The sequence below is a fragment of the Salarias fasciatus genome, chromosome 3 (genome assembly GCF_902148845.1).
Source record: "Salarias fasciatus chromosome 3, fSalaFa1.1, whole genome shotgun sequence".
Classification (NCBI taxonomy): Eukaryota; Metazoa; Chordata; class Actinopteri; order Blenniiformes; family Blenniidae; genus Salarias; species Salarias fasciatus.
Window position 1 is genome coordinate 15,157,207 of NC_043747.1, and position 23,678 is coordinate 15,180,884.

The following is a 23,678-nucleotide window of genomic DNA, read 5'->3' on the forward strand; positions in this document are numbered from 1 at the left end:
GATCAGTCACAGCTGTGGGGGGGGAGAAGAGACTGAGTGTTGATCTCTGACATAAATGCACTTTTTGCCACTTAATACATAAATGTGAGTACACTTTAATCGCACATTAAAAATATTAGACGGCTGGAACTCCAAACCTGCTGTGATCGGCGTTTCCCACTGATACTAAGACTGAAGGTGCTCCTCAAAGAAATCATCCCACCAGTTTCTAAAGTATACATTACATTTTTGGTTTTCTCCTCCCAGACAGATTCACATATACAAAAGTTTCTCAGTTGCTCTGAGAGTGAATGAAAAGTTGAAACATTTTCACAATTTTGTCTGAAATCAATCGACACAGCTAGACATTGTAGGAAACTTTGAAATATATAAGAGTCCAAAGCCGTACTCGAACGCCTTGAGGATTTTTTTTGGCTTGAGGGGGAAGTTTTGCCTCGCCACCACTGGGTGGAGCTCTTTCTTGTCCAGCTGCAGGTGGTGGGATGAAGATTTCCTTCATGGGTGATGAAATAATAAACTGAGGTATTGTTGATAATGTGAGTAATGATGAGTGACTCTCACTCTAGGTAGTATTCTGTGTCAGGCAGAGTTTCTCCTGCGAGGCTCATGGAGGTTTGTGTTTTGTTAGTACTCAGCCTCTGGAGGTTCCACAGGGTTCAAAAACATTTAGAATGTAGTCAGTGAAAGCATCAGAGGAGTTGCTAACAGAAGCTCCAATGAGTGAAAAATAAAAGCCGAAATGTCTGATTAGTGGATAAAGTTTCTCGACATCCCCTCCCAAAGTACCGCTTTTTCTTGAAACCCCTCCCCACTCTTCCTGCTGCTCCTCAGTTTGACAGGAAGTCGATGGAAGCTCGGACGGAGCGGCCGGACATGATGTCGACGGCCGTCACTTTGATCTCGGTGTCTCCGAACTGCATGGTCGCCCTGATCTCCCTCCTCTCCGGGCCTCCTCCTCCTCCTCCTCCTCCTCCCCTCGCTGCCGCTCCCGCCGGCGGCAGAGGTTCCGGCAGGTCCAGAGTGATGGTGCCGCACTTCCTGACCCCGGGGTCCGAGATGTACGTGACGTCGTCCGTGGCGCTGCAGTAGATGTTGATGATGATCTTGCGCTGGCCCAGGCGGGCGGGCGTGTAGCTCCGCCGCACCGCCTCGCCGAGCGCCACCGACTGGTCCACGGAGACGAAGCGGTCCAGGATGTCGGTGCACCACTCGCGCCCGTCCTTCACCAGCAGCTTGTCGCGGGGGTGGCGTCCCTCCACGAACCGGTTCAGGACGCCCACGCCGTAGGTCAGAGGGCACCGCCGCACTCGGACCTGCCACAAGAAAGCTGGTTAGACGCCGTCTGAAGGCTTTTTCGCCGTTTTTTTTCTCGAGCTCCTCACCACCGTGGGGTCCAGACCGAACAGCACGGCGCCCTTCAGGATGGTCAGGCCCACGTCATGGGGGATGATGATCCGACACGTCCTGCCCAGGGCCTTCTGGACCGCTCTCTGCAGCATGGGTGACTCCGCGAACCCGCCAACCAGGAAGAGGAACCGCACGCCGCGCACCTCCGGCTTGGCCATCAGCTCCTCTGTCGATAAAGAGTACCAAAAAATGTTTCAGACAGAGAGATGAAAACACTCAGGTCAGCTCAGGCCAAACAGTCAGCTCCAATCTGTCGTGGCTTCAGGAGCTCAAGTCTGCATTTCTCAGCTGCTCTTTGGAAGAAGCTTTGAAACCGAGCAGCTCGGTCTTGTTGCAGCGACACGACTTCAAAAGCCGAGTCCCTCGAACAGCCACATGCTCCCAAGTTTTCCCTTCAACTGGAAACATGTTTTTTTGCCTTCTCTTTTCTGACATTCGCTCAGCTAAAAACAACGCCAGGCCCCGGTTCTGAACGTACCGCTGGAATGTGTCTGATCTAAACCAGGCACTGCGCATTTTCCTGCCTCAACTTTAACTTGATGAGCGTGGAAAAAAAACAGAAAATCACAAAACAAAATGAGGTCACCATCGTTTTGAATGGAAAGCAGTTGCTTCAGTTTTTTCTTTTATACAGTTTGATACTGTATTTATATCTTTTCCATTTTGTATGAACAGAACTTCAAATTATGAGTCCAGTGTGAAATTTTGCTCTTTTTTCTCTTTAAAGCATGTTTGAGCTCAGTGATTTTCTTTGTCTGCCCATAAGATTCTACCAAAAACCACAAAGAATTTAGCTTCTTAAAGAGGGTCCTGTTGTTTTCCTTGCTGTATTTCTTTCCCGTCGTCCAGCCGTCTTCAGTTCCACTTGATGCAGCGTGGGGTCAAAGGACACTGCAGCTCTTTGTGTTGTGTGTAATTTAACTACAATGCTGAGCTTGATGCTTCAGCCTGCTGTTCAAACTCGCTTCGCACCGAGATGATGAAGCTGGCGTCAAATTACAGGGATTCATGGCGGTATGGTGGCAGCCTTGTTGCGATTATTTAGCTTCTTTAGGAAATGAGGAGAAAGAAGGTTTTTCAGTGACGTTTCCCTGAAAAACCGATCCATCAGTTTGTACAGAAAGCATGCGAAAAGAAAAATCCTTTTTTCATGACTGCACATGTTTCTCACCGATGTGTTTGACAATGTTGATGATGGTGGGCTGGAAGAGCTCGTTCATGGCTTCCTGCGTGAGCCGCAGCATCCCCTGTGAAGACCACTTCACGATGTTCATGCTGAGATACACACACACACACACACACGAGAGGGGGAATTTAAACGGTGATAAATAAAAGCGGGTATTAATCAGACGTCTGGACCACCACCCCTCAGCTCTTACTTGCTCCTCCTCAGGGCGGCCTCCACGCTCTGCCCTCTGTGCCGCTTGTAGTAATCGATGAAAGAGAACGGCAGGGAGATGTTGAGGGCGTTGGCCCTGCCCGGGGACGCCGTCCGCTTCCTGGCCTCGAAGGCGATGGTGAGGTCCACCCAGGCCGCCGGCCGCTTGGCTTTGAAACTCTGGATGAAGTCCTCGCCGAAGATCTGGCACAGCATGGCTTCAAAGGCGAGGTCCACGCCGACGGCGCCGTAGGGGCCGCCTGGGGAAAGCATGCGGCGGCGTGAGGAACCGCGGAGGACTACCCGAGCGTTAGATCTGAGAGATTGTATACCTGAGGCCTTGTAGAGCTCCTTCAGCGTTCCCTGCGGCTGCTCGATCTGATGGACGGTCAGGTCAACGGTTCCTCCCCCGCAGTCCGCCACAACATACCTGTCACCTTCAGAAGGAGGCACAGCTGTGAGCTGTCGAACATCGTGCACTCCCGTCTCAGACACACAACCATCGGCTTCATCGGAGGAAGGAAATATTAGACAGCGAGAACAGCAAGCGCACATAAAATTGCCGGAGGAAAATGACTCTGATAATGCGTCCTCATCTTTTAGTTTCCCCTGAAACTCGTCAACTCCTGCAGCCTCGCAAATGTAAACAACGGCCAGGCCCCTGTGATTGCTGCGCTCACTCCGAGTGTTTACGATGGGTTCAGAGATAAGGGCTCAGGTCTCAGTGAAGCCGGCCTGACCCCAGGTGACCAAACCAGAGCGAGAGCGAGGAAGAAAAGTGTGGAGAATAGAAATGAACTGAAATAAAACATAAAACGCAGAGGAAGGAGACAAAAGAGGGTTTCTACTTCTTTTTGGTATGTTTACAGTGCAGATTGAGAGAGTCCCATGGGCTGGGTCCTTCCTGTGTGTGTGTGTGTGTGTGTGTGTGGACAGGAAAGGGAGCAGAGAGGGTCAGCAGGGGCGCGTGGCTCCTCAGATTGTTGTCACGGCTCAACAGAAACATTTTTAAGCTCGTCTGAAGCAGGCAGAGTTTTTTTAGTCCTTACACCAAAACGCTCTTCCAGCCCTGGTCTCATCCACTCTGAGATAAACTGTAAAACATTACAAGATTTCAAAACACTTCATTTTTCTGTGTGTTTTCTAAAGCTGTCTGCTGAAAGTGATTCGGAGTAAACACACTCCAAGCAAAGTGCTCACTCCTGTGTTTACTTAACCTTCAAAGGGAACCTTTCCTTAGTCAGATGTTTAAGTATCTTCTATTCCTCCATTTATCTCTCTCTCTCTTGTTGTTGTTGTTGTTGTTGTTGTTGTTGTTGTTGTAAGGCACTTTGTGGCTGAAAGGTTTCCCGAAGCGAATGAAATCCCCACAGCCGGATGAGTGTGGAGTGTGCGCGGGGCCGAAATGGAAACCCCACAATAATAATTTAGAGAAGACCCCGATTACATCAACACCGGCGCGCCGCTGGCTCAAACACAGCTGCACCAACCACCTGACTCATTACCGTGCGGTTCACTTGTTTTCTAGTTTACAGAAGCTGCAAACATATCAGATCAGAGTGCAGACATGCAAACGGCAGGCGTGAAATTAACAAAAAAACAAAATAGAAAAAAAAAAAAAAACGAGCTCATCTGCTGGGGTTCAAGGTCAAAATCATCCAGATGTGCCACATGTGGGGTCCGTCAGTCACAGCCGGCCTCACCTGTCTGCAGCTCGGACCACAGCTCTCCAGTCCCACTCTCCACCAGGAAGGTCCTGCTGTGCCTGGACCGCCTCAGCTGCTCCCTGGCTGCAACACACACACACACACACACACACACACACACACACACACACACACACACACACACACACACACACACACACACACACACACACACACACACACACACATTTCTTCACACCTGACGCACTCGCATGCGATTCCTCTCGCATGAATTAGGCCGTCACTGCTTCGTTTTGTGAACACACACAGGGCAGTTGTACAGGAATGTGTGTGGATCGTCTCCAGCTGTGCGTCTTCAGTCATCAAGCCTTTTTCTTTTTTCCCCTCAGTGTAAACACATCCATTGCCTGTGTGATTAATGCTCGGTTCACATACATTTCCAATATAATGTTTCTAATTTATGCCACACAGTTGACCACATCTTCAGAACATGAATCTTCAGGATTCAAGAGAAGCGAGGAAAAACATTCGGCACCAGTGTTTTCGCCTGACAGGGGTAATTTGCTGGAAAAGAGGAATCCGCTGGGGTGTCCACTCTGTATTTGTTTCTCGATGTGTAAACAGTGTGACGGGCAGGTTAAGAGCGTGGACGGAGGCCAACGAAAACAGAGCGCGCTCGCGCCACGGCTGGCAGAGCTACAGCCGAGCAGATGCACTTAAATGCCTCCACGCACGCAGCGAGCACAGAAAATGAGACGCAGCAGCTCGGAGAACAACATGCGAACCGATGAAAAGAATGGAGCAAGAAAGGAAAATTTATAGAAAGGATATTTCTCAGGGGTGTAGAGAAACTAAGTCCTCATAAAATAGATTGCACTGATTTTTTTCTCACAAGCAAATGTTTGAAAGTATTTTAAAATTGGCTTCAGGAAATGTTACGGTTGTTTAAAGGCCCTGCACGGTGCACTGTGTGTGCGTGTGTGTGTGTGTGTGTGTGTGCAGTAAATGAAGCTAAACACTGAACACCACAATCATACAGGCCCTGATTTTCATCTGTATGTTTGCACGTTTAGGGTGATAAATGAAATGTGTCTGGAAACGATTTACATGAAACAGCACAAAAAGAAAATGTGTGTGTGTACGTGTGTGTATGTGTGTATTCCTCTCTGATATCGCGGCAGACTAAATGAGGTGAAAGCAAAGCTAAAGATAGCACAAGACCATGACCGTGACGCCAGAAGTGTGAGTGTGTGTAAATACGTGTGGTGATCTGTGTCTGCGGGGTTCTTGAAGAAAGTACGAGCCGGCAGGAAAAAAAATCCTGAGAGGAGAAGGAGTGAAAATGTTGGAGGGATGGAGGGAAAAAAGAAAGAAAGAAAAAAAAAAAAGAAAAATGAAAGTGAGTGAAGGAGAATGACAGGCCAGGAGGGGGTGAGATCATGGTTTCACTGCACCTTGTTCCAATTACAATATCCTGTATGTGTGTGTGTGTGTGTGTATGTGTGTGTGTGTGTGTGTGTGTGTGTGTGTGTGTGCGTGTCATTGAATGCATATGTATAACGGGCCGTTGCAGGGGATTTTTGGACGCCATGTTCACTCACTGAATTATGTTTTCTGTTCCCTGGACTGAAATGTCTTTTCTTTTCTTTTCCTTTTTTTTTGTTTGCTGCAGTTTTGAGAAATCTCCTGGCACGACAGACTCTGCTTTCTGTTCTGTTACATGCAAAGATTTGTTCTGCCTATACTTACATAAAAGAAAGCCTTTTTTTTCTTTATGTATGAACGTGGAGAGACTCATCAGTCACCTGGACAGATTTCCTTCCGTGTTTTAATATTTTCTGTCTGGTTATTTAGGTTGTCTGGACAGGGCTTTTGCTGTGGCACATTATTACATTCGACAACATTACAAAGGCTCTGTTGTGTTTGTCTGGCCAACTACTTATTAATCCTGCATGCCAGAACACCCCTGAGTCTAGGTTATTTTTGAAGAATGTGCTTTAGAGAAAGAGGCAAATCAAGATATTTCTTGACTGATTAAGTTAATTCAACACAAATTTAGTTTGGCTTCAGTATACACCCATCCATCCATGCTGCATAATGCATGATCAGACTTCAGGTGTTGGGAGGTGAGAGCTCATTCCAGTTGACTTTGTGTGAAGACGAGGTTGATCCTGTACAGGTCATCATTCAATTACACCCGTTCACACCGTAGAGCAGTTTTTACCATCAACCTTTGTGGGAAGAAATTTCAGAAAACAGCAGCAGAAATATGGCTGAAAGTGAACCAACAATGGAGTAGATGTAGAGCAACACCCTGTTTGCCAAACTGATGCTTTGATGAACAGAAACAACTACAACAATAACAAAAAAAAAGTCCTTTAAAATTGACACAGCTTTTCGACACTTTGAGGGCATTTTTTTAAAATTCAAATCAGAATAATCGCTCCACCAGAACGCATTTCAACATCCTCTGCTCAGCTTGAGCGAGGAATGGCATGGAACGACTGCCCGCCATGTTTATGACTGCATGTCATGAAGCATTGTGAATAATGTGCCCAGGCTAAAAACTGGACAAAGCTCTGCTGGTGTATTGTAGTTATTTAACCAGCTATTTGCTAAAATGCATTCTTAGTGGCAGAGAACGTCGCACTCATGGGATTTCTATGGTTCTGCGGTTCGTGTTTCCATCCAGCCCCCCTTTTGTCTTTGTGTGCTCTGCTTCACACGTATAGCCAGTCCAGAGCGACCGACTCCGTACGCAACTGCAAAGTCATCTGAGGCAAACCGCAGAGGATTATCTGAAACCAGATCTCCGAGAGGTTCGTCATTTACATAAACCACAACCCCCTGCGCTGAAATACAGCAACGTTTCCAGGAACAGAGCGGTTTCGTGGCTCTGCCCTCAAAATGCTTGTAGTCCCCTCACCTTGTCTGAAGCTGGAGTCGAACGGCCGCGACCCGTCCAGGTCGAAGCCGTTGGTGAGCGGCTGCACGCTCAGGTCGATCACCTGGTGAAGGCGCAGCTTCCGGCAGTAGATGGACGCGGCCTCGGGCTCCAGGGCGATGAGGAGCTGCTCGGGACAGTCCGGGGAAACCAGGCCGGCCTGAAGGAAGCAGCAGAAACAGGCAAGGCTTTTTTTTTTTTTTTTTCCCACGCCGAATATTAAAAGAGCTGTTTACACAGCTTCAGTTCAAATGTCGTCACTGTCAATCACTATTAGGAAACCCTTTAAAGATGTGGAAAAGTGGAAAATGTGACATTCATGATGACATTTCAAGAGGAGAGCTGAACAAGTTATGAAGGTCAACAAGAAATAGGAGGAAGAAAAGAAACACACACACACACTGAGGGACAGCTGTACAATGAAAACATATGGAGAAGCACAAACACATGGCGAGAGATGGGAATGGGAGTAAAACTGACAGAGGTTTAATGACTCTGCTGGGATAAAAGGCTTTAAAGAGGAGCTCAGGTTTATGAGCATGAGCTGTGATGAATTGGGAGCAAAGCTAAGGGTGTGTGTGTGTATTCATGTATGTGTGTGTGTGTGTGTGCAGGGCGGGGGTCTGATCTGGACTTCCTGTGTTTGTACGCCGGTCTCCCGTATTGTTCGCTGCTGCTGGTGACATCACCACCAGCAGGAAGTGCCCACGCCCCGGCGGCGGGCGAGAGCGCGCCGTGGCCCGACGTGCATGTGAACGCGGGTGGATGCTCGAGGCTGCTGATGGTGATGGTGATGATGATGATGATGGAGAGTCAAGTAAATGAATGAAATGAATAGGGCTGCAAACATCCAGATTTTTCCTTTGTTGTTCTATAATTTAACTTAATTCTCAGTGTTGACTTTAAGCGTTGAGACAAAGTCGTTTTCCTAAAGCAAATGAGAGGTTAAACTGCCTGCCAGCTGCTGCAAGCGGAGCATCAACGATCATCAGGCTCCACACGAAAGAGACCCAGCAGATGTGCTGAAATCTGCGCCGACTGCGAGTCTTTGAGGATCGTTTCGAAGCGTAAACGTTACTTATGCGAGTCTTGAATTGCAGGCATCTTGCCTGAACGCTTCAAGAGTAATGACTTCACAGAGCTGCTTATTTTCAAAGCCTCCATATGTTGGAAAGAAAAGTAGACACAAGGTCCAACATGTGCACTGTTGGTGTTTGGTGCCTTTAGGAATACAATGCAAGAATTGAATTGAATTTCAGGTTAAAGACAGGAGCCACTAAATAAAGCATCACTGAACCACGTAAAACATGCAAATGCTTCCAATTCTCAGTGAATGGTGCATAAAGCATGTGTGAAAATTGAAAACTGTGTCTCTGTTGCAGCCCATGGATGCGCTGCAGTACAGTTGCGACAGATTTTGACATATTTTTGCAATAATACGTCATGACTAAAAAGCATAAATCTCATTGCTTGGACAACGTGTCCTACCAGATACGCAGCTTCTCTCATGAACTGTTTTGCAGGTTGTCTCCAGACAGCGGGGACGGTGATCACCCATCGGATCTCCTCCCCCTCCAGCACCGAGGACGACTGGTCTTTCACCTCCTTCATCAAAGAGAAGAAACGGCGTTCGATCAGACGCTCACGGGCGCAATTCATGAGATTCAAAAGCAAAAGCAACAAAGTCTGGCACGTCCAAAAGCACATCATCCACAACTCGTGCACAGTCTGAGCCAGCCCTTCGCGTCTAACCTTCAGAGCATGCTCCCTGAAGAAGTGAAGAGCGTGAGCGAACACCTCGATGGCTCGGACCCGCCGACCGTTGACGGCCTCCAGCTCCGTCTCCATCGTGAGGTCCTGAAACCATCGCAGCTGCTGAAATGCTTCTGACACACAAAATCGATCGGTTAATCGAGATTCTTTTCCTCTCTTACGCTTGTGCTGTGGATCTTCATTTTGAATTTGTCAAAGTAAAGCCAGTGCCGGGCCTCCTCCGGGTCTAAGTCGTGGTAGAAGTCCCGCGCCGCGAATCCAAAACTGTGGAAGCGGACCTCGGGGGTCAGCAGCAGACAGGTCGGGCTCTTCTGATTGGCCACTCCGGGGTCGCCGCCCTCCCAGCGTCTGCACGGAGGAGACATTTAAAAACTGCAGCTTAGACAAGAAGGTAATATAAAAACAAATGCTACGGGAACAGACTCTCACTTCATCATGTGTATGGCTTCTGAGTCCTGCGTGAAGCTGAAAGCGTAGCCGCTGGACGTCGTCCCAAAGTCGATCGCGACAACAACCGAGAAGGGACAGGCCATCTTGGGCCTGACCTCCACCCTCTGAGAGAGAGAGAGAGAGAGAGAGAGAGAGAGAGAATGTGGTTTATCACTCAGTACCTGCAAACGTCAAGTCAAGAGTGTGTTTACGCTCGCCAGGTTCAGCCTGATCTAAACAACGTTGTGGATTCATTCCACCAGCTGCATTGTGGTAAAAACCAAACAAGTGACCTGAGTCGGTCTGAAAAGCAGATCGCTCCAAGCAACTCGCATTGAAGTGCTTCATCAAAAAGCTGTAAACACACCGCAGACAGGAGGCGGAGGGGTTTCCAGGAGTATTCGTGCTGCAGAGTGGAATTAATGTAGAGTGGAAGAATTCCTCTTCCTGTTTTGACGCCTTTAATAAGCTGTTGATGAATTCTCAGCCGGTAAAAACACCCCCACAATAATCTGAAAACAAATGAGGATCTGACCTTGAGCTGCGAAAATACATTTCAATTAGTGTCAGAGAATGAATGTGTATCTAACACTTAAAATCTTGATTTAATGCTGTGTATTTAATGTTCAAAGAATGATTAATTTAGAATACTTGATGGACTAAACCTAATATAAATCAACCAGTGTTTCTACTAATCTCTCATATATGCCTGCATTTGGAAAACATACACTATTTTTCAGCTGTATAATGAAACATTTAGTTTGCTTTGACATCATTTACATCTTTTGATGAAGATAAATGTCAATGTGGAAATGCAAGAAAATGCTGAACCCAGTGGAAATTTCCACTTTGAATTATATTTTTGCACATGTGGCATGGGAATTGCACAATATGTTGTGATGCAAAAGTTACAAGCAAGATTAGTGTGTAATTTACTAGAAATTAAATCAAGAAGTTCCTCTCTAAATGATGATGAGACCATCTTGAGAAAAAGAGTGGGATTTAATATTTAACATTCAAAACTCTAATTCCATGTTTGCGACTCCCATGAGGAAACTGCAACCACCCACAAAAGCCTCAAGATATTTTAGAAAACTTTTTTTTTTTTTTTTTCCACAATTGCCCTTTGCAGCTTGTTGCAGCAGTCCTTCCAGCCCTGGCAGACCTACCGCCTTGTATGTTTTAAATATTTTTCCCTCACCAACACATCTGATTTGAATGGAGGGGTTGTCTTCGAGCTCTGCGGAACACCGATAACAACCCGGTCATCAGAATCAGGTGTACCGAAGGGGATAAACTTTTCCTCCTTGTATTCAGCTCAAACCGCCGAAAGCACGTCTGTCGGCATGGAGGAAAACGCCGTGACCGTGTCCAGAAATTGCAGAGTTCCAGTAAAAAGATTCAAGCCGCCGTCTAACATTTCTACAATGACAGGCCTTCTCAGAAGTGGAAACAAATAGAATTAGCAGGTTGGCTTAAAGAAATGAGATGTTATTTTCATGAACTTCCTCATCTGCTCTTTTTTTTTTCTCCTCCTCTTCTCTTGCAGCTTTTGCAAAAGCCAAAACGTGCACGCCTTCCTCACCCACACTGTAGTTTTTACTGGGCTTTACTTGATTCCCTATTCACCCCGAAACAGTTTGAATGCTATTATAAACCACTAATAACAGTCAGGGGGTAGACGTGGCTTCGTAGCTCTCATTTGGGAGTTCTATATAGAGAATAATAAGTAGAAAGAGGAAAAGGGTGTGGAGGAGTGTGTGTGTGTGTGTGTGTGTGGTGAGAGGCTGAGCTACCGGCGAGGGCGACGGGGTCAGCGGCATGATGCTGCATTCACTCCTGGCCGTGGCAGGAGAGGATGGAGTGGATGCATTTTCACCTGGAAGAGGGCGACGTCACAGCGAAGTGAGATACGATCAGTGGATTAATGCTTCAGAGTCGGCCGTGGAAGGATTTCACACTGAGGGAAATAAACTGCGTTGCCAAAAATCAGTCTGTTAGCAGCGATATGTGGTCATGGGAAAACTCTCTTATCATAAGGGAAGAGGGAATGTGGGGCTGTGGTTGGCTGATAACTACTGTACATGCAAAACACCATTATTATGATTTTTTTTTTTTTTTGCACCGAGGAGAATGGGCCAGCATGGAAACACACTGGATTTGAAAGCTTGAAAGATGTCAGGCTGGTTAATTGAAAAAGAAATGGAATGACTGGAATGTCATTGGAATCTAAAGTGAGTGATATTCCCATGTGGGAGAGGAACACGGAAAGGTCAACACGAACAAGAAGTGAGTCATTTTGACCGGATTGCTCTGAAAGACAAACGCTCCGTGTGCACGTACGTGTGTGTATGTGTGTGTGTGTGTGCACGCCCGTGCCTCACCTGGTATCTGCAGGCTGTTGCTGTCTGGCTGCACCACGTCAGCCATCTTTACTGGAGCCAGGGTCTGCAGAGGAGGACACAGACGACAAGATGCACATAAATCACCTCCTCTTATCACATGTTGAGTGCTACTTGAGAGTAACCTATTAAGAAGTCTCCAGAACTGAAGTGAAGTCACGATTAAGATATGCAGCTAAACTGTTTGAATGCAATAAAACATTTTGGGGAAGAACAGTTTTCACAGTCCTGTGCTGTGGAGGAGAAGGCAGCACAAGTGTGACAGTGGGGAAAGACGTGACGAATGCATGAAAGGATGAGTGGGTGTCTTCTTTAAAAGTCTGTGCAGTGAGGAGAGCAGTTGAAAGAGTGTCTGTGGCTCATGTGACGAGACAGTTTGAATGATTACCACTCAGACTTTTGGTTTCTGGTTTTGGTGCAGCCAAATATCGTGCTTTTTAATAATGCACTGGTGAAAATCTAATCAGAGGTCTCTGAGTTAGTCTGAGCTGAATGTTAAATTATCTTCCATCTCTGTTTTGACACCTGCTAAACCTCTGACTGTGTTTAGACCATTAAAAAAAGTGTGTGTGTGGTTGCCCCATGATACACTGGCGACCTGTCCAGGGAGTAATCAGCTTCTATACAGTGGTACAGAAGATCTATGGCTCTGTGTTTGTGTGTGTGTGTGTGTGTGTGTGTGTGTGTGTGTGTGTGTGTGTGTGTGTGTGTGTGCGTGTGCGTGCGTGTGTTCTTGTATTTCTATCCTTGTTGGGGCCAAATGTCCCCACAAGGATAGCAAAACGTGGAACGACGTGCCTTGTGGGGACCTTTTTCCGGTCCTAAGTAGGAGAAACAGTGTTTTCTTGACCATGTTGTTGTTACTGAAAAAAGTAAAAGGTCAAAAACATTTCTTTAGGGTTAGGCTTTGTTGTGGTGTGGGTTAGGGTTAGGGTAAGGGTCAGGGTTAGGGGCTAGACATGAATGGGAGTCAATGGACGGTCCCCACAAGGATAGAAATACAAGACTGAGCGTGCGTGCGTGTGTGTGTGTGTGCGTGTGTGTGTGTGGGTATTGATTGCAGCACTGGGATCAGACTGTGATCCGAGCCAGGAGAAAACTAAACAGATGAGTGAAACGAGACAAAGATGTGTTTGTTTGAATTTTTCTTGAGAGAGTGTGTCTGTGTGTGTGTGTGTGTGTGTGTGTGAGAGAGAGATGGAGAATAAAGAGAACATAAGTTAATTTGACATTGTTTCTTTGCATACATGCGTGCAACATCTGCAAACATTTATTTCAGCGTGTGAATAAGACATTCAAATAAAATGTGTGTGTGTGTGTGTGTGTGTGTGTGTGTGTGTGTGTGTGTGTGTGTGTGTGTGTGTGTGTGTGTGTGTGTGTGTGTGTGTGTGTGTGTGTGCACCTTCAGCTCTCTTTTCCAGAAGCTGACCTTGCGATTTGACATTAAAACCAGAGAGAGAATGGAGAGAGAGAATAAATCTCTGTTGCTATATTTGTATTTGTATATTTCGTCTGATCATCTCAGTATGAAGTCATTTAAAGTCAAGACATCAACAGAACAAGAATTTAAAGGAAAGTCCTGCAACAAACTCCACTTTTGTGCATTGTTCACATCGGATATCTACCACTTTGAAGTTAAGTGTGGTGCAGTATGAGCACTTTTCATCAGAAAGCAACTTTGTTTTTTGCACATTTGAACACAGCAAATGTAACTTCCAACATAAACATACTGGAAAAAAAAAACTTCTGTGGGCAACTGTTAAAAAAAAGAAAGGAATCAAGCTTTAAGCTGTAAGTTTAACTCACTTTGCTTTATGTCCAGATATCTCTACGGGATCCTTGTGGTTTTGGTCTCTTCTCTCTGCAGCACCGATCTCTTTGGGCTTGGAATGAACTCTCAAAGGAGAGGAGATGGAGAGAAGAGGAACGGGAGAAAACTGTGATCCAAGAGGATGCTTTCCTCGAAATCCCCCCCGCTCGGTTGGAAATGTGAGACTTCCCCGGCTGACTTGCAGGCAGATTTCCCCCAAAAAGCTGGAATCGGAGAAAGAAAACGAAAAAAAAAAAAAAAAAAATCCCAGTCTTTCCGAGTACAGCTCTGAGTTGGACTTGCACTCACTGACTTGTGCCTCTGCAGCAGATTGCAGCGTCTCTCCCGTCTGCACAGGAATGCCAGAGAAAAGTAGTGACACACACACACACACACAAACACACAGCAGTTGCATGAGTGGGAGGGCTGTGACAGCACATAGGTGGGGGGAATGCTGGGGGATTTACCTCCCATGTAAACTGCCGAGGACGTGTTGGAGAGTGAGGGTGGAGTCATCTGGAGCGGGCGGTGGATCTCGCTTAAGTCATCTTGACCTCTCGCTCCCCTCCCACTCCTCCACAGCTCTCCCTGCCCCGTTTAATTAGCTCTTCCTGTCCTCTCTGCTTTCTTTCTCATGTAGATTACATTTTTTTTTTTGGCTCCTGGTTCTTACTGTAGTAACCTTTTCTCACAAAAGCAGGTGTTAAACAAAAGAACCACTTCTCTCGTGCCGGTGTGTGTGCAAATGTGTGTACATCTCTGGATGTGCGTCCTTCAACGGACACGTAGTGATAGAAAAAGTAAATTAATCTTTGGATTTAATAACTGGTTGAATTTCCATTGGCAGCAATAACATGAATCAAGCACGTTCAGATTAAGTGCTGATAAGACCTGCGCAACATTCCAGGGGAGACTTGGACCGATTCATTTTCATTAAAATTAAAGTTATTCTTTTCTTTGGGAGTCTGGCGCTGTCGAGGTCCTCCCTTATAGCATCGCTATTGAATTCAGGTCTCGTCTCCTTCAGAGGCCGTTCTGTTGAACGTGTACTTCCATGTCGAGGATTGTTTTCCTGCATCACTGAACCTGTAATGAGCTTCAACTGGTCGACGGCCAGTCTGATGTTATCCTGACGGATGCCTGGATGCACTTGGGAATTCATCTTCCCCTTCTGAGGCAGCAAAGCAGCCTAAATCCACGATGCTCCCTACATCCTACCTCACTGTTTGAACTCCATGTTCTTCCAAAGCGTTTCAATTCAGGTCCTATTTCAATTTTTTTTTTTTTTTTTTGCTAGAATACATTCTACTTTTCAAACACAAAAGTCTGGATTTCAAATCCGCAAAGGGAAATATGTGAGCGTCACAGGTGGTTTAGTCGAGTTCTGTTTGCTTCTGTAAACTTTTATGAAGCTAACCTACAGTGATAACTTCAGATTTACAGCCCGGGCCGAGGAGCGGACTGCGTTTCATCGTCTAACTTTTGTTTTCGTGCGCCGTGTGCGCGTATGAATCCTGAAAGGTTCACTGCTACACAGCAGGGATCTGATTTCTTCCCTCTCGGGTTGTGATTGAAAGCATACATTAACCCCCAGTGCTCGCAGACACACACACACACACACACACACACACACACACACACACACACACCTACACACACAACCGGCCCCACTCCCAATGGGCAGAGGAAGTTGGACCTCTTGAGTATGTGAAAGAAAATGCCCCAGGTATACACACACACACACACACACACACACACACGCACACACACGCACACACATCTCTATACACTCCGGCTCCTTGTCCTGTCAGATTTCCAAATCAAATTAGGGAGCATGCGTGTGTGTGAGTAAGTGTGTGTGTCTGGAAGCCATTACCTGGCATGTCCCCCCCCCTTCGCTGCCCAAAAACCAAGGGGCCCCACATGGATCCTGCCATCACCTCTTTCTTTCTCCAGCCGTTCTCTTTATTGCTTCTTTTATTGTTGTAATGCATTCATCGCTTCCCTCCATTACAGTCCCGACTTTCTCTTGTTTCCGTTTAATTAGATTTAATTGATTCCTTCCTCTTGATGAGCACTTGCAGCAAAAGGAGCTGTAATTTTACACTTAGCCTTGGTCTAATCTGCAGTATTCCTGATCGAATCCAACAACGCATGACACATGCATGCTCCACCCTCACCTTCATCATCTTCGCCCTCCTCCTCCTCTTCCTTGGCGGTCCAGACGCAGGAAACGCGGCGCAGGAAGCGAAGGAGTCAGGTGACAGGAAGGAACCCCCGTGTAGAATTCCTCTCATGGATTTCACGTTATCTCTAGGACCCTGGAAGTCCTCGAGCGACGGATACACACCCACAACACACACAGTTTTCCTCACAGCTCCTCTAAATAGCCCACAGTCTCAGCTGCGGTATGAATGAGAACCTGTTAGAGTATTGTGCGATATCTTTCCGTCATGTCGTAGCATAAATAGTTTATTGTACTTTCTTGTTGCTTAGACATGATAAAGAAATGTGTATGATAGAAGTGACCAGTATTTTGTGTAAGTTATCTGGCGATAACACAGAGCACCGAGGGTGGGATCCTTTAATTTTCTTTCAAAAAGCAAACTGAGCCTTATGAACATGGAGATTATTTAATAATTCAATAATCTGATCACTTTTCTCAAGACAACCTTAAGGAACCGTGTTAAACAAACACGAATCCCTGAGTTTAAATATTGAGGGGCGGTGGTGTGAAACACACAGGGGAGCCATCAGAAGGGGAGGAAAGTAAAATATTGGCATGTACTGTGTGACTGCTGGGTTTTTTTTTTGTTTTTTTTTTTTAGTGGTCTCTGGAACAAATGTGCAGCAGGGGTATGTTTCCATGTTCACAGTCCTTGTTAAAGCTGAACATACTGTCGTTCTGCTGAGTGTTAACGACACTTGTGTGATGAGTGCGAACACCACCTCAGACTATAAGCACCTGTGTGTGTGTGTGTGAAAAAAATGATAAAGGCGTTACTGTCCCTCCTGGGTGCACAAGCGTGTGTTTGTGAGTGTGTGTGTGTGTGTGTGTGTGTGTGTGCACTAACGTGCCACTTCCTCTCCCATTCGCGTGCACGCTGAGGGTGTGTCGTGCGTTTCAGTGTGTGAATATGTATATGAATGGGTGTGTGTCGCGTTGAACAAGCTCACCAGCGCTGCCCCGGGGCAGAGACCCAGAGTTACAGGAAAGCCTGGGGTCGAAGATACATAGGCACACACACACACACACACACACACACATACACGAACACAAATTCAACATATTAAACATGGCCGCCCTCTTTTAGAAAGTCTAAGCTATTGTGTAATGAAAGACAAAAAGAGGGGGAGCGAAGTACAGGAAGGGAACTTATGATTTATGATTCAATAGCAGAGACGAAGGGTGAAATTTATAACAGAAGGGACTGAGTGTGTGTGTGTGTGTGTGTGTGTGTGTATGTGTGGAGAGGGGGTGTTGAGTAGCAGCACTAAAGAGAGAGAGGGAAAAGAGCTTGAATACCACATTTTGTGTGTAAGTAAATAGTGTGTGTGCAGGTGTGGATAGTTATATTACTCCAAACTCCCACGATAATAGAGTGTGTGCTTGCAGACTGTGTCTCGATTTCTTCAAAAGCAGCTTATTAAACAATAGCATGTGAACATTCCTCTGGTCTAAACTGGCCAAAGAAAGCCCTGCTTCCTCTGCATGTGCTCCGAAATGATGAAGAACATGATCCACAGCCTGTGTGGAAAAAAAAAAAAAAAAATTAAAAATAAAGTTAGTTTTGATGGAGAGCTATATCATGAGAAGTAGGTTAAAAAAGTAAATTCCATATTTTAGTTAACATTTTCTTCAAATGTGTCACATGAAAAAGAATGATGGAAAAGCCTGTTTTCTTGATCAAGTGGATAATCGAACCGATTTTACTGCGCACTGTAAACTTGTCAGCCTGTCCTCTAAATCTCTCAACTGCAGATCTTTTTTTTCAATCAACAGGCGAAGTCGGTCACATGTGAACTGTGTGGAAATCCCCTTATTAAACCCTGCAAAACTTATCTTTCAAGTTCTGGCCTTCAGTGACCATAGCTTGCATGCACACATGTTTAATGACAAGGACACAACAGTTTGTATGTGCCTTCCTGTGTTACACAAGGACACTTATTGAAGATGTTTGAATAAATCAGAGCTACACACACACACACACACACACACACACAACTGATGGTGTCATTTGAGGGAACATCTGGTGTTTTTGGATGTTGATTTAAAATCCCCATCTCCTTCTCAACCCGTAGGCACGTCCATGCATCATCCAGCTGAGACAACGAGAAACTAGCGGAGCAAGCAGGAAATCTGTTTCACTGGGTATTTATGATAAGGTTGGCTTCTGACTGCAAGCAAGACGTGGAGAACTGTCTACAGGTCGTTGAGATACGAATATTCAAACATTTGGATGATGCTTTCTGCCATTAAGTTATTGCAGAGGAAAAAAAATGAATTGTGAGTTTTATTATGAGTTCAATTACGAATTGTATTCTAATCTGCATTGCAACAATATTGCAAAGTTTACAATGCTTCAGCCTGGAGATCGAGCACTGCCTCGCTGCACTGTGGGCTAGAGTCGCCCTCCACTGTGTAGTGAGAGTAATGCACGCTCCTGCCCGGTCCAGCTTAAATTTAAACACCACTGAACCTGATAATAAACTGCCAATATTATTTAATGACAAACATGGAATTCAAGTTTAAGTTTGTTTTTTCCCCCATAAAATTAGAAGCCCGTTTTGGCAGTTACAATAATAAAAGTTGCCCATTCCTGCCCCAAGAGGAGCTTGGCTTAATGGGATATTCAGAGAAAAGGTATTACAAAAAAAAAAAAAAAGCTGTACTTTTAAACTCATCTCTCTGTGCTCACTTTCTCACTCACACACTAACAAAGACATTGGTGTGATCTGGATTTCATTTTTTTTTTTTTTTTTTACTGGCTTTCTCACTACCGTGGGATAAAATTAGTGTTTGTGGTGTGGGTTTTTATGTGTTGGGCAGTTTGGCAACTGTTTCCGACTGAATAACATTCAGTATTCCAACTTCAAATAGTATTCAAGAAAGGCACAGTAATGCCAGGAAAACACAAACATTGGTGGACAAGAGATCGTTACCTAAAGAGAATATCTGTAGAAGAAGTGAAGTCTTCATATCCTTTTTTTTTTTATCTTATTTATAACCTTCTTCCTTCAAAGAGAGAGACTCTCATCAAATACAATAACTCCAATGAAATTCAAATTGCAATGCTATTAAATTCTGTTCCCAAAAATATTCTCAGCCCTGCAAATTCACATGAGGAAACAGGTAAGGCTGACTCTGTTGACCAAAAATAGACCAAATAGTCGGTGAGGCTATAAAAGGCTTGGAGGCAAATGTGATGACTGCTCTGAATAATCAGAATGGATAAAACATTCAGTCCAGATGGTAGCGGAGCAGCACAGCCTGACACAGTCCTGCTTGCATCAGTTAGATTGTCAATTTACTTAAAAAGAATGTTTGTGTCTGTAGTTCTGAAATTTTGATTAAATCACATCTTTTTTATGATATTGTCCATTGGACATGTTTTTTTTAACTTCTCCCCTTGCACAGTGATTTCACCATGTCAAACACATCTTTTGAAATCTAAGTAGAATAGAGCTGTCACGTTTCAGACATTAAATGTGAAACTCTAAACTCACAATCACACACCCCATTTTCATCACCACAAGAGTTTTTTTTATTTCCTGTATTGTAATAATCAAGAAATTGTTGTCAGAGCTTTAAGCAAGAAAAAAAAAATTGTTGTTGGGCTATAAGCTATAGAAGGTCTGAGCTGACACAATGGTCACGTTTTGGCCTATGGTTGGTAAACGTGATGAGTTGAAAACAAAGTCTTGTTGACAAATGTGTTTTATCGAGGTTAAAATGGGGAACCCTTAGGGAATAAAAACCTCTCAAAAGAAGAATTCATCAGGTATTTTGTGATTTGTATACAAAGTGAACATGCCTTCTGTTAAATACACATGTCAAGAGACTGTGATTGTAATGTTTTTTGTGAGTTTGGCTGAAGTTTTGACACCAGCAGCCAACTAGCTCAAAATCATATTGTTTATTTCATATTTATTTCATATTGTTTATTCTTTATTAACTTTAAGAAGTTTTTATAAAACATTTAATTGCACTTGTTTGCATAATAATTGAAAATGTCTATATATTCACAAACTCAAACAATTCCAGCTGGAAATTACTACAATCTCAATATAAAGCCAATTTTAACATTCTGCTACAAAATATAGTGAAATGACTGAAAGACATCTCCTTTATCTGTTGCATTATGTACTGTATGTTTTTACAAACTCATCTAGACAACATGGCAGCATTAATGATATTTCAGCTTGGGTCTCAGTGTTGTTTATTTTTATCCACAACTTTTGTTGAGAAAAAAATTGAAAGAAAATCATTGTTTTCTATGACAGTGTTTACAATTGGGGGGTTTGGTGGCTGGACAGCAGCCTCTTGTAGGCCGGTTTTGACCCAGTGGCCTTATGTTTCACACACCTGACATACCGTAGTCAGTGACTACTAGTCACTAATTAACCATCAGGAGAAAAAGTCCAAGCACATTTACAGCATAATGCAAAATCCAGTCATCTATTCAAACTGAATTCCAGTTCCTGGTGCTCATTCCTGCAGCACTCCTGTAAGTGGCGATTATACACGTAACAACTCCAAATTACTCTTGTCTGACAGACAGATTGCAATATTTAGGAATTACTATAACTTTTGAAAACAATCTCTCTTTTGTCAGGATAATGAGGCACAAGCAGGGGGGGGGGGGGGGGGGGGGGGGGGACGGCTTCATTTGCCCCTGAAAAGTATCTGTACGCCACTGCTCACTTTTACTTTTTCCCTCTCCTCGTGTAACCATCGCTTCTTCTTCTTTTACTATGTTTTCCTCCCAAACACGCGTCAGAAACACTAAAGTGAATCCTCGACTGTAAAAGAAGAGTTAGACCTGGTTAAAACGGCCCCACTGTCAAATATTAACGAGTCCTATTGATTACAAAGACGGAGGGCAGACAGCAAAAAAAATGGGTTATATTTTGTTTACTTACGTGAATGGAGATGTGGGGCGGGGGCTTGTGACGCTGTGGACCAATGGCGTGGAGGGATTCCGTAGACTGACGTGGACTTAAGCCAATGGCTGAAGTGTACAGCTGGACAAGCACGACCGCGACACTTCGCTTTTCTCTGTCACCGTCTAGGCAGAAAAACAGAAGATTTATCCATATTTTTGGCAAATAACGGAAGCAAACTGACCCGAGAGACGCTTGTTTATTTTGTATATCGGAGCTTAGAAGAATAAATTGTCAACTGTGCGTTTTTTTCCGTGATATTTGGGACCGGAAAAGATCCGACAGCTGGTTTGCGGATTCCCCCTACAGTGACTGCACTTGAAGTTGAGAGGTGAGTCTGTTGTTATCGATGCTGTGAAAGGAGGGCAGGGTGCAAGCTGCAGAAAAAAATAAATAAATACAGAAATGAGAAGTGGAAGAAAGAAATGAGACGTGGCAATGCGATCAACTCCATGCACGCGTGTCTTGTTTATTTCTGACAAAACTCGGCAGCTGCTGCCAATCGTTCAATTAATCTGCTGCTAAACTTCCCACCAGAATGATTCACTGTAAGAATGCGTAAAAAGGAAGTACAATTCACATACTCTCGCTTTAAATCTGAAGAGACAGCATAGAAAAGAGTGTCAGTGACTCAGTGTATGTCTTCTCTCGAAGCTTTAAAACTGGATCTTGTTCAGTGTTTGGATTAATCATCTAATCACGAATGATTAGCCTCTGGAGGACTTAATAATGGAAACACAGTGCAAAGACCAAACCAGATGTTGTCTTGTAGCTGCTTGCAGTCGGAAAATCTGTTTCTCTGCATGTCTGCAAAGAGTTTTCTCAACAGTGAACAGGCAACAGCAATTTGATTTTCATTTCTTCGCCACATGCATTGCACAGCTACATTTGTTTTCAAATAGAAGTCAACATGCTGCTGATTAGTACCCATTTCACATATGACTGATCACCAAAACGTCTGCGTCAAGTTTTTATCAGTGCATTAATAAACATAGTTTTAAGTGGTTTTCCAAACTCGGATTTCAAACAAAATATAGATGTGGGCCACATCTACATTTATCATTTATATTTATCATGTGGCAGTGGTTTGCACTCTTGCCTCACAGCAAGAGTAATACGGATTACATACAGACTTTTATGTGTGAAGTTTGCATATTTTCCCCATATGTGTACAGGTTTCCTTCCACAGTCCAGAAACATGCATGTGAAGTTAATTATTGCCCTTAAAATCCCCCCTAGGAGTGTATGTGAGTGTGTTCTCGTCCGTCTCTGGATTGGACTGCTGACCTGTCCAGGGTGGACCCCAGTTGTGGTTGGCTCCAGCTCCCTGGGACTGTGAAGAGAATGGAGTGGTATAAAGAGGATGGATCCTCAGCCACTGGAGCTCATTTAATGTCACTTTGTGACCAAAATGGAAAAGGAAGAAGTTGAACTTATCTTGCCCTTCTCCATTACTTGTGGAAAGTAACAAAGTATGGCCAAAACTAATTTAAATCCTCACGGAGTTTATGTCAAGGTGGTCCAGAAACAGTTTGCCGAGCAACACCATTGATAAACAAACACAAAGTGGCCCACGTCACCCTCATCTCCCCCAGCATCGCTGACGGCGCGTGAACGCATCACCGGACCACGTGACCGACACGGCTCTCCGCTGTTAGCACGGTGGCTAACGGGATTTAGCTGAGCGGAGCTACGCTGCATCGCGGAGCTAAAACAGACCCAAAGCGGAGGAACGTCGAGCACGCACTCGTTGTTGCGGTAACTTTGTGTAACGGCACACGCCGAGACGAACGCCGAGGGCACGATGCCAGGTGAGCCCAGCGTTTCGGCGGCGTTTTGTTTGTGTACGTGTGTGCGAGAGAATGCGCGGATGTGCTCCCGGAGCGGAGGCTTGTTTTGTTGACCTGCTTCGGGGATGCTGCCATGCTGTAGCAGCGTGCTAGCTTGGTAGCCGAGCCCACTTTGTTTGGCCTCGTTTCAGGACGCGTTTTGTCTTCGACGGGCGCTTCGCGTGTCCCCGTGTCCGCCTCGGCTGCTAACCCGCACGCTTGGGGATTTCTTATGTAAACGAGCCCGTCGACTTTGCTGCGGGTGTTTCCAGCCAGCCGGCCCGCTGCCCTTTGTTGTTGCTGGATAGCTTCCACCTCGGGCCCGCTCCACTGACAGCACGGCTTGGACGGGCTATTTGCAGCCACCGTGAACTAGCCACTTAGCATTACCTCGGCTCAGAGCTCCCAATCCCTTTACCGAGTCCCCAGGTAGGCCCGGACACCTGGTTTAGCCCGTTAGCAGACTGTAAGCCACGACGGCACGGCTCCTGTTACATACACGGCGCTCGCCGTTGCATTACATAAGCGCTTATGAAGCCCTTTTCTTCTCAAAGCACTCAATGTGCACGATTTGTGCTGAACAAACCCATCATCACAAACCATTTCTTTTTTTACCGTTTGTCCCGCATCACGATGGATTTCTCCGTTTATTTCCAGCCACAGATTCCCACATTACGGGAATTACACAACAAACTCCACATGAGGTTGAACCCACGTTTCTCTACCTGCTGTTGATGGTGCATCTCCTTTAAGGCAACAGTTTACAGCACTCTAGCCCGTTTTCTGAGAATTTATATTGACTTCCCAACAATCTGAGTTGTTGACATTAATAAGACTTAGTAGGCTGCATCTGAGTCATAGACACTGTCTTCTAT

At 45.1% G+C, this 23,678-nt stretch overlaps 2 protein-coding genes across 5 annotated transcripts in view; one reads left to right on the forward strand and one right to left on the reverse strand.

The window, feature by feature from the left end:
* Positions 1-22,392, reverse strand: hspa12b (heat shock protein 12B). Of its 3 annotated transcripts, XM_030087502.1 has the most exons (18): positions 22,262-22,392; positions 20,954-21,099; positions 15,991-17,558; positions 13,807-14,034; positions 13,403-13,429; positions 11,983-12,046; positions 11,395-11,477; positions 9,599-9,723; positions 9,331-9,517; positions 9,149-9,253; positions 8,885-9,001; positions 7,379-7,556; positions 4,489-4,575; positions 3,118-3,222; positions 2,787-3,045; positions 2,579-2,682; positions 1,383-1,573; positions 1-1,313 (listed from the first exon to the last, which is right to left on the reverse strand). In XM_030087502.1, the coding sequence occupies exons 6-18, from the start codon at positions 12,026-12,028 to the stop codon at positions 828-830; spliced, it is 2,073 nt and encodes a 690-aa protein (XP_029943362.1). In that variant the 5' UTR covers positions 12,029-12,046; positions 13,403-13,429; positions 13,807-14,034; positions 15,991-17,558; positions 20,954-21,099; positions 22,262-22,392; the 3' UTR covers positions 1-827. The 3 variants fall into 3 exon arrangements, with proteins under 3 accessions (XP_029943362.1, XP_029943345.1, XP_029943354.1); XM_030087485.1 differs by lacking the exon at positions 13,403-13,429; XM_030087494.1 differs by lacking the exons at positions 13,403-13,429; positions 15,991-17,558; positions 20,954-21,099; positions 22,262-22,392 and having other exon boundaries at positions 13,807-14,405.
* The window catches only part of paip2b (poly(A) binding protein interacting protein 2B), a 10,218-nt gene continuing 7,588 nt past the window's right edge, over positions 21,049-23,678 (forward strand). Inside the window, exon 1 of one of the 2 annotated variants that reach the window (XM_030087563.1) lies at positions 21,049-21,305. Coding sequence is in view for 1 of the 2 variants with exons in the window: in XM_030087555.1 (XP_029943415.1) it covers positions 22,779-22,785 (7 nt within the window). In the remaining variant the exon portion in view is untranslated. Of the gene's footprint in view, positions 21,306-22,623; positions 22,786-23,678 lie in introns of those variants that run through there. The other variant, XM_030087555.1, reaches the window with a different exon arrangement.

Excerpts from the sequence above, each read along its gene's own strand:
- hspa12b (XM_030087485.1), bottom strand. The coding sequence starts at position 12,028 with ATGGCTGACGTGGTGCAGCCAGACAGCAACAGCCTGCAGATACCAG. Across the intron at positions 11,478-11,982 it reads CAACAGCCTGCAGATACCAG|GTGAAAATGCATCCACTCCA; the intron begins GTGAGGCACGGG and ends GCCCTCTTCCAG. Across the intron at positions 9,254-9,330 it reads TGAAGATCCACAGCACAAGC|GACCTCACGATGGAGACGGA; the intron begins GTAAGAGAGGAA and ends CGATGGTTTCAG.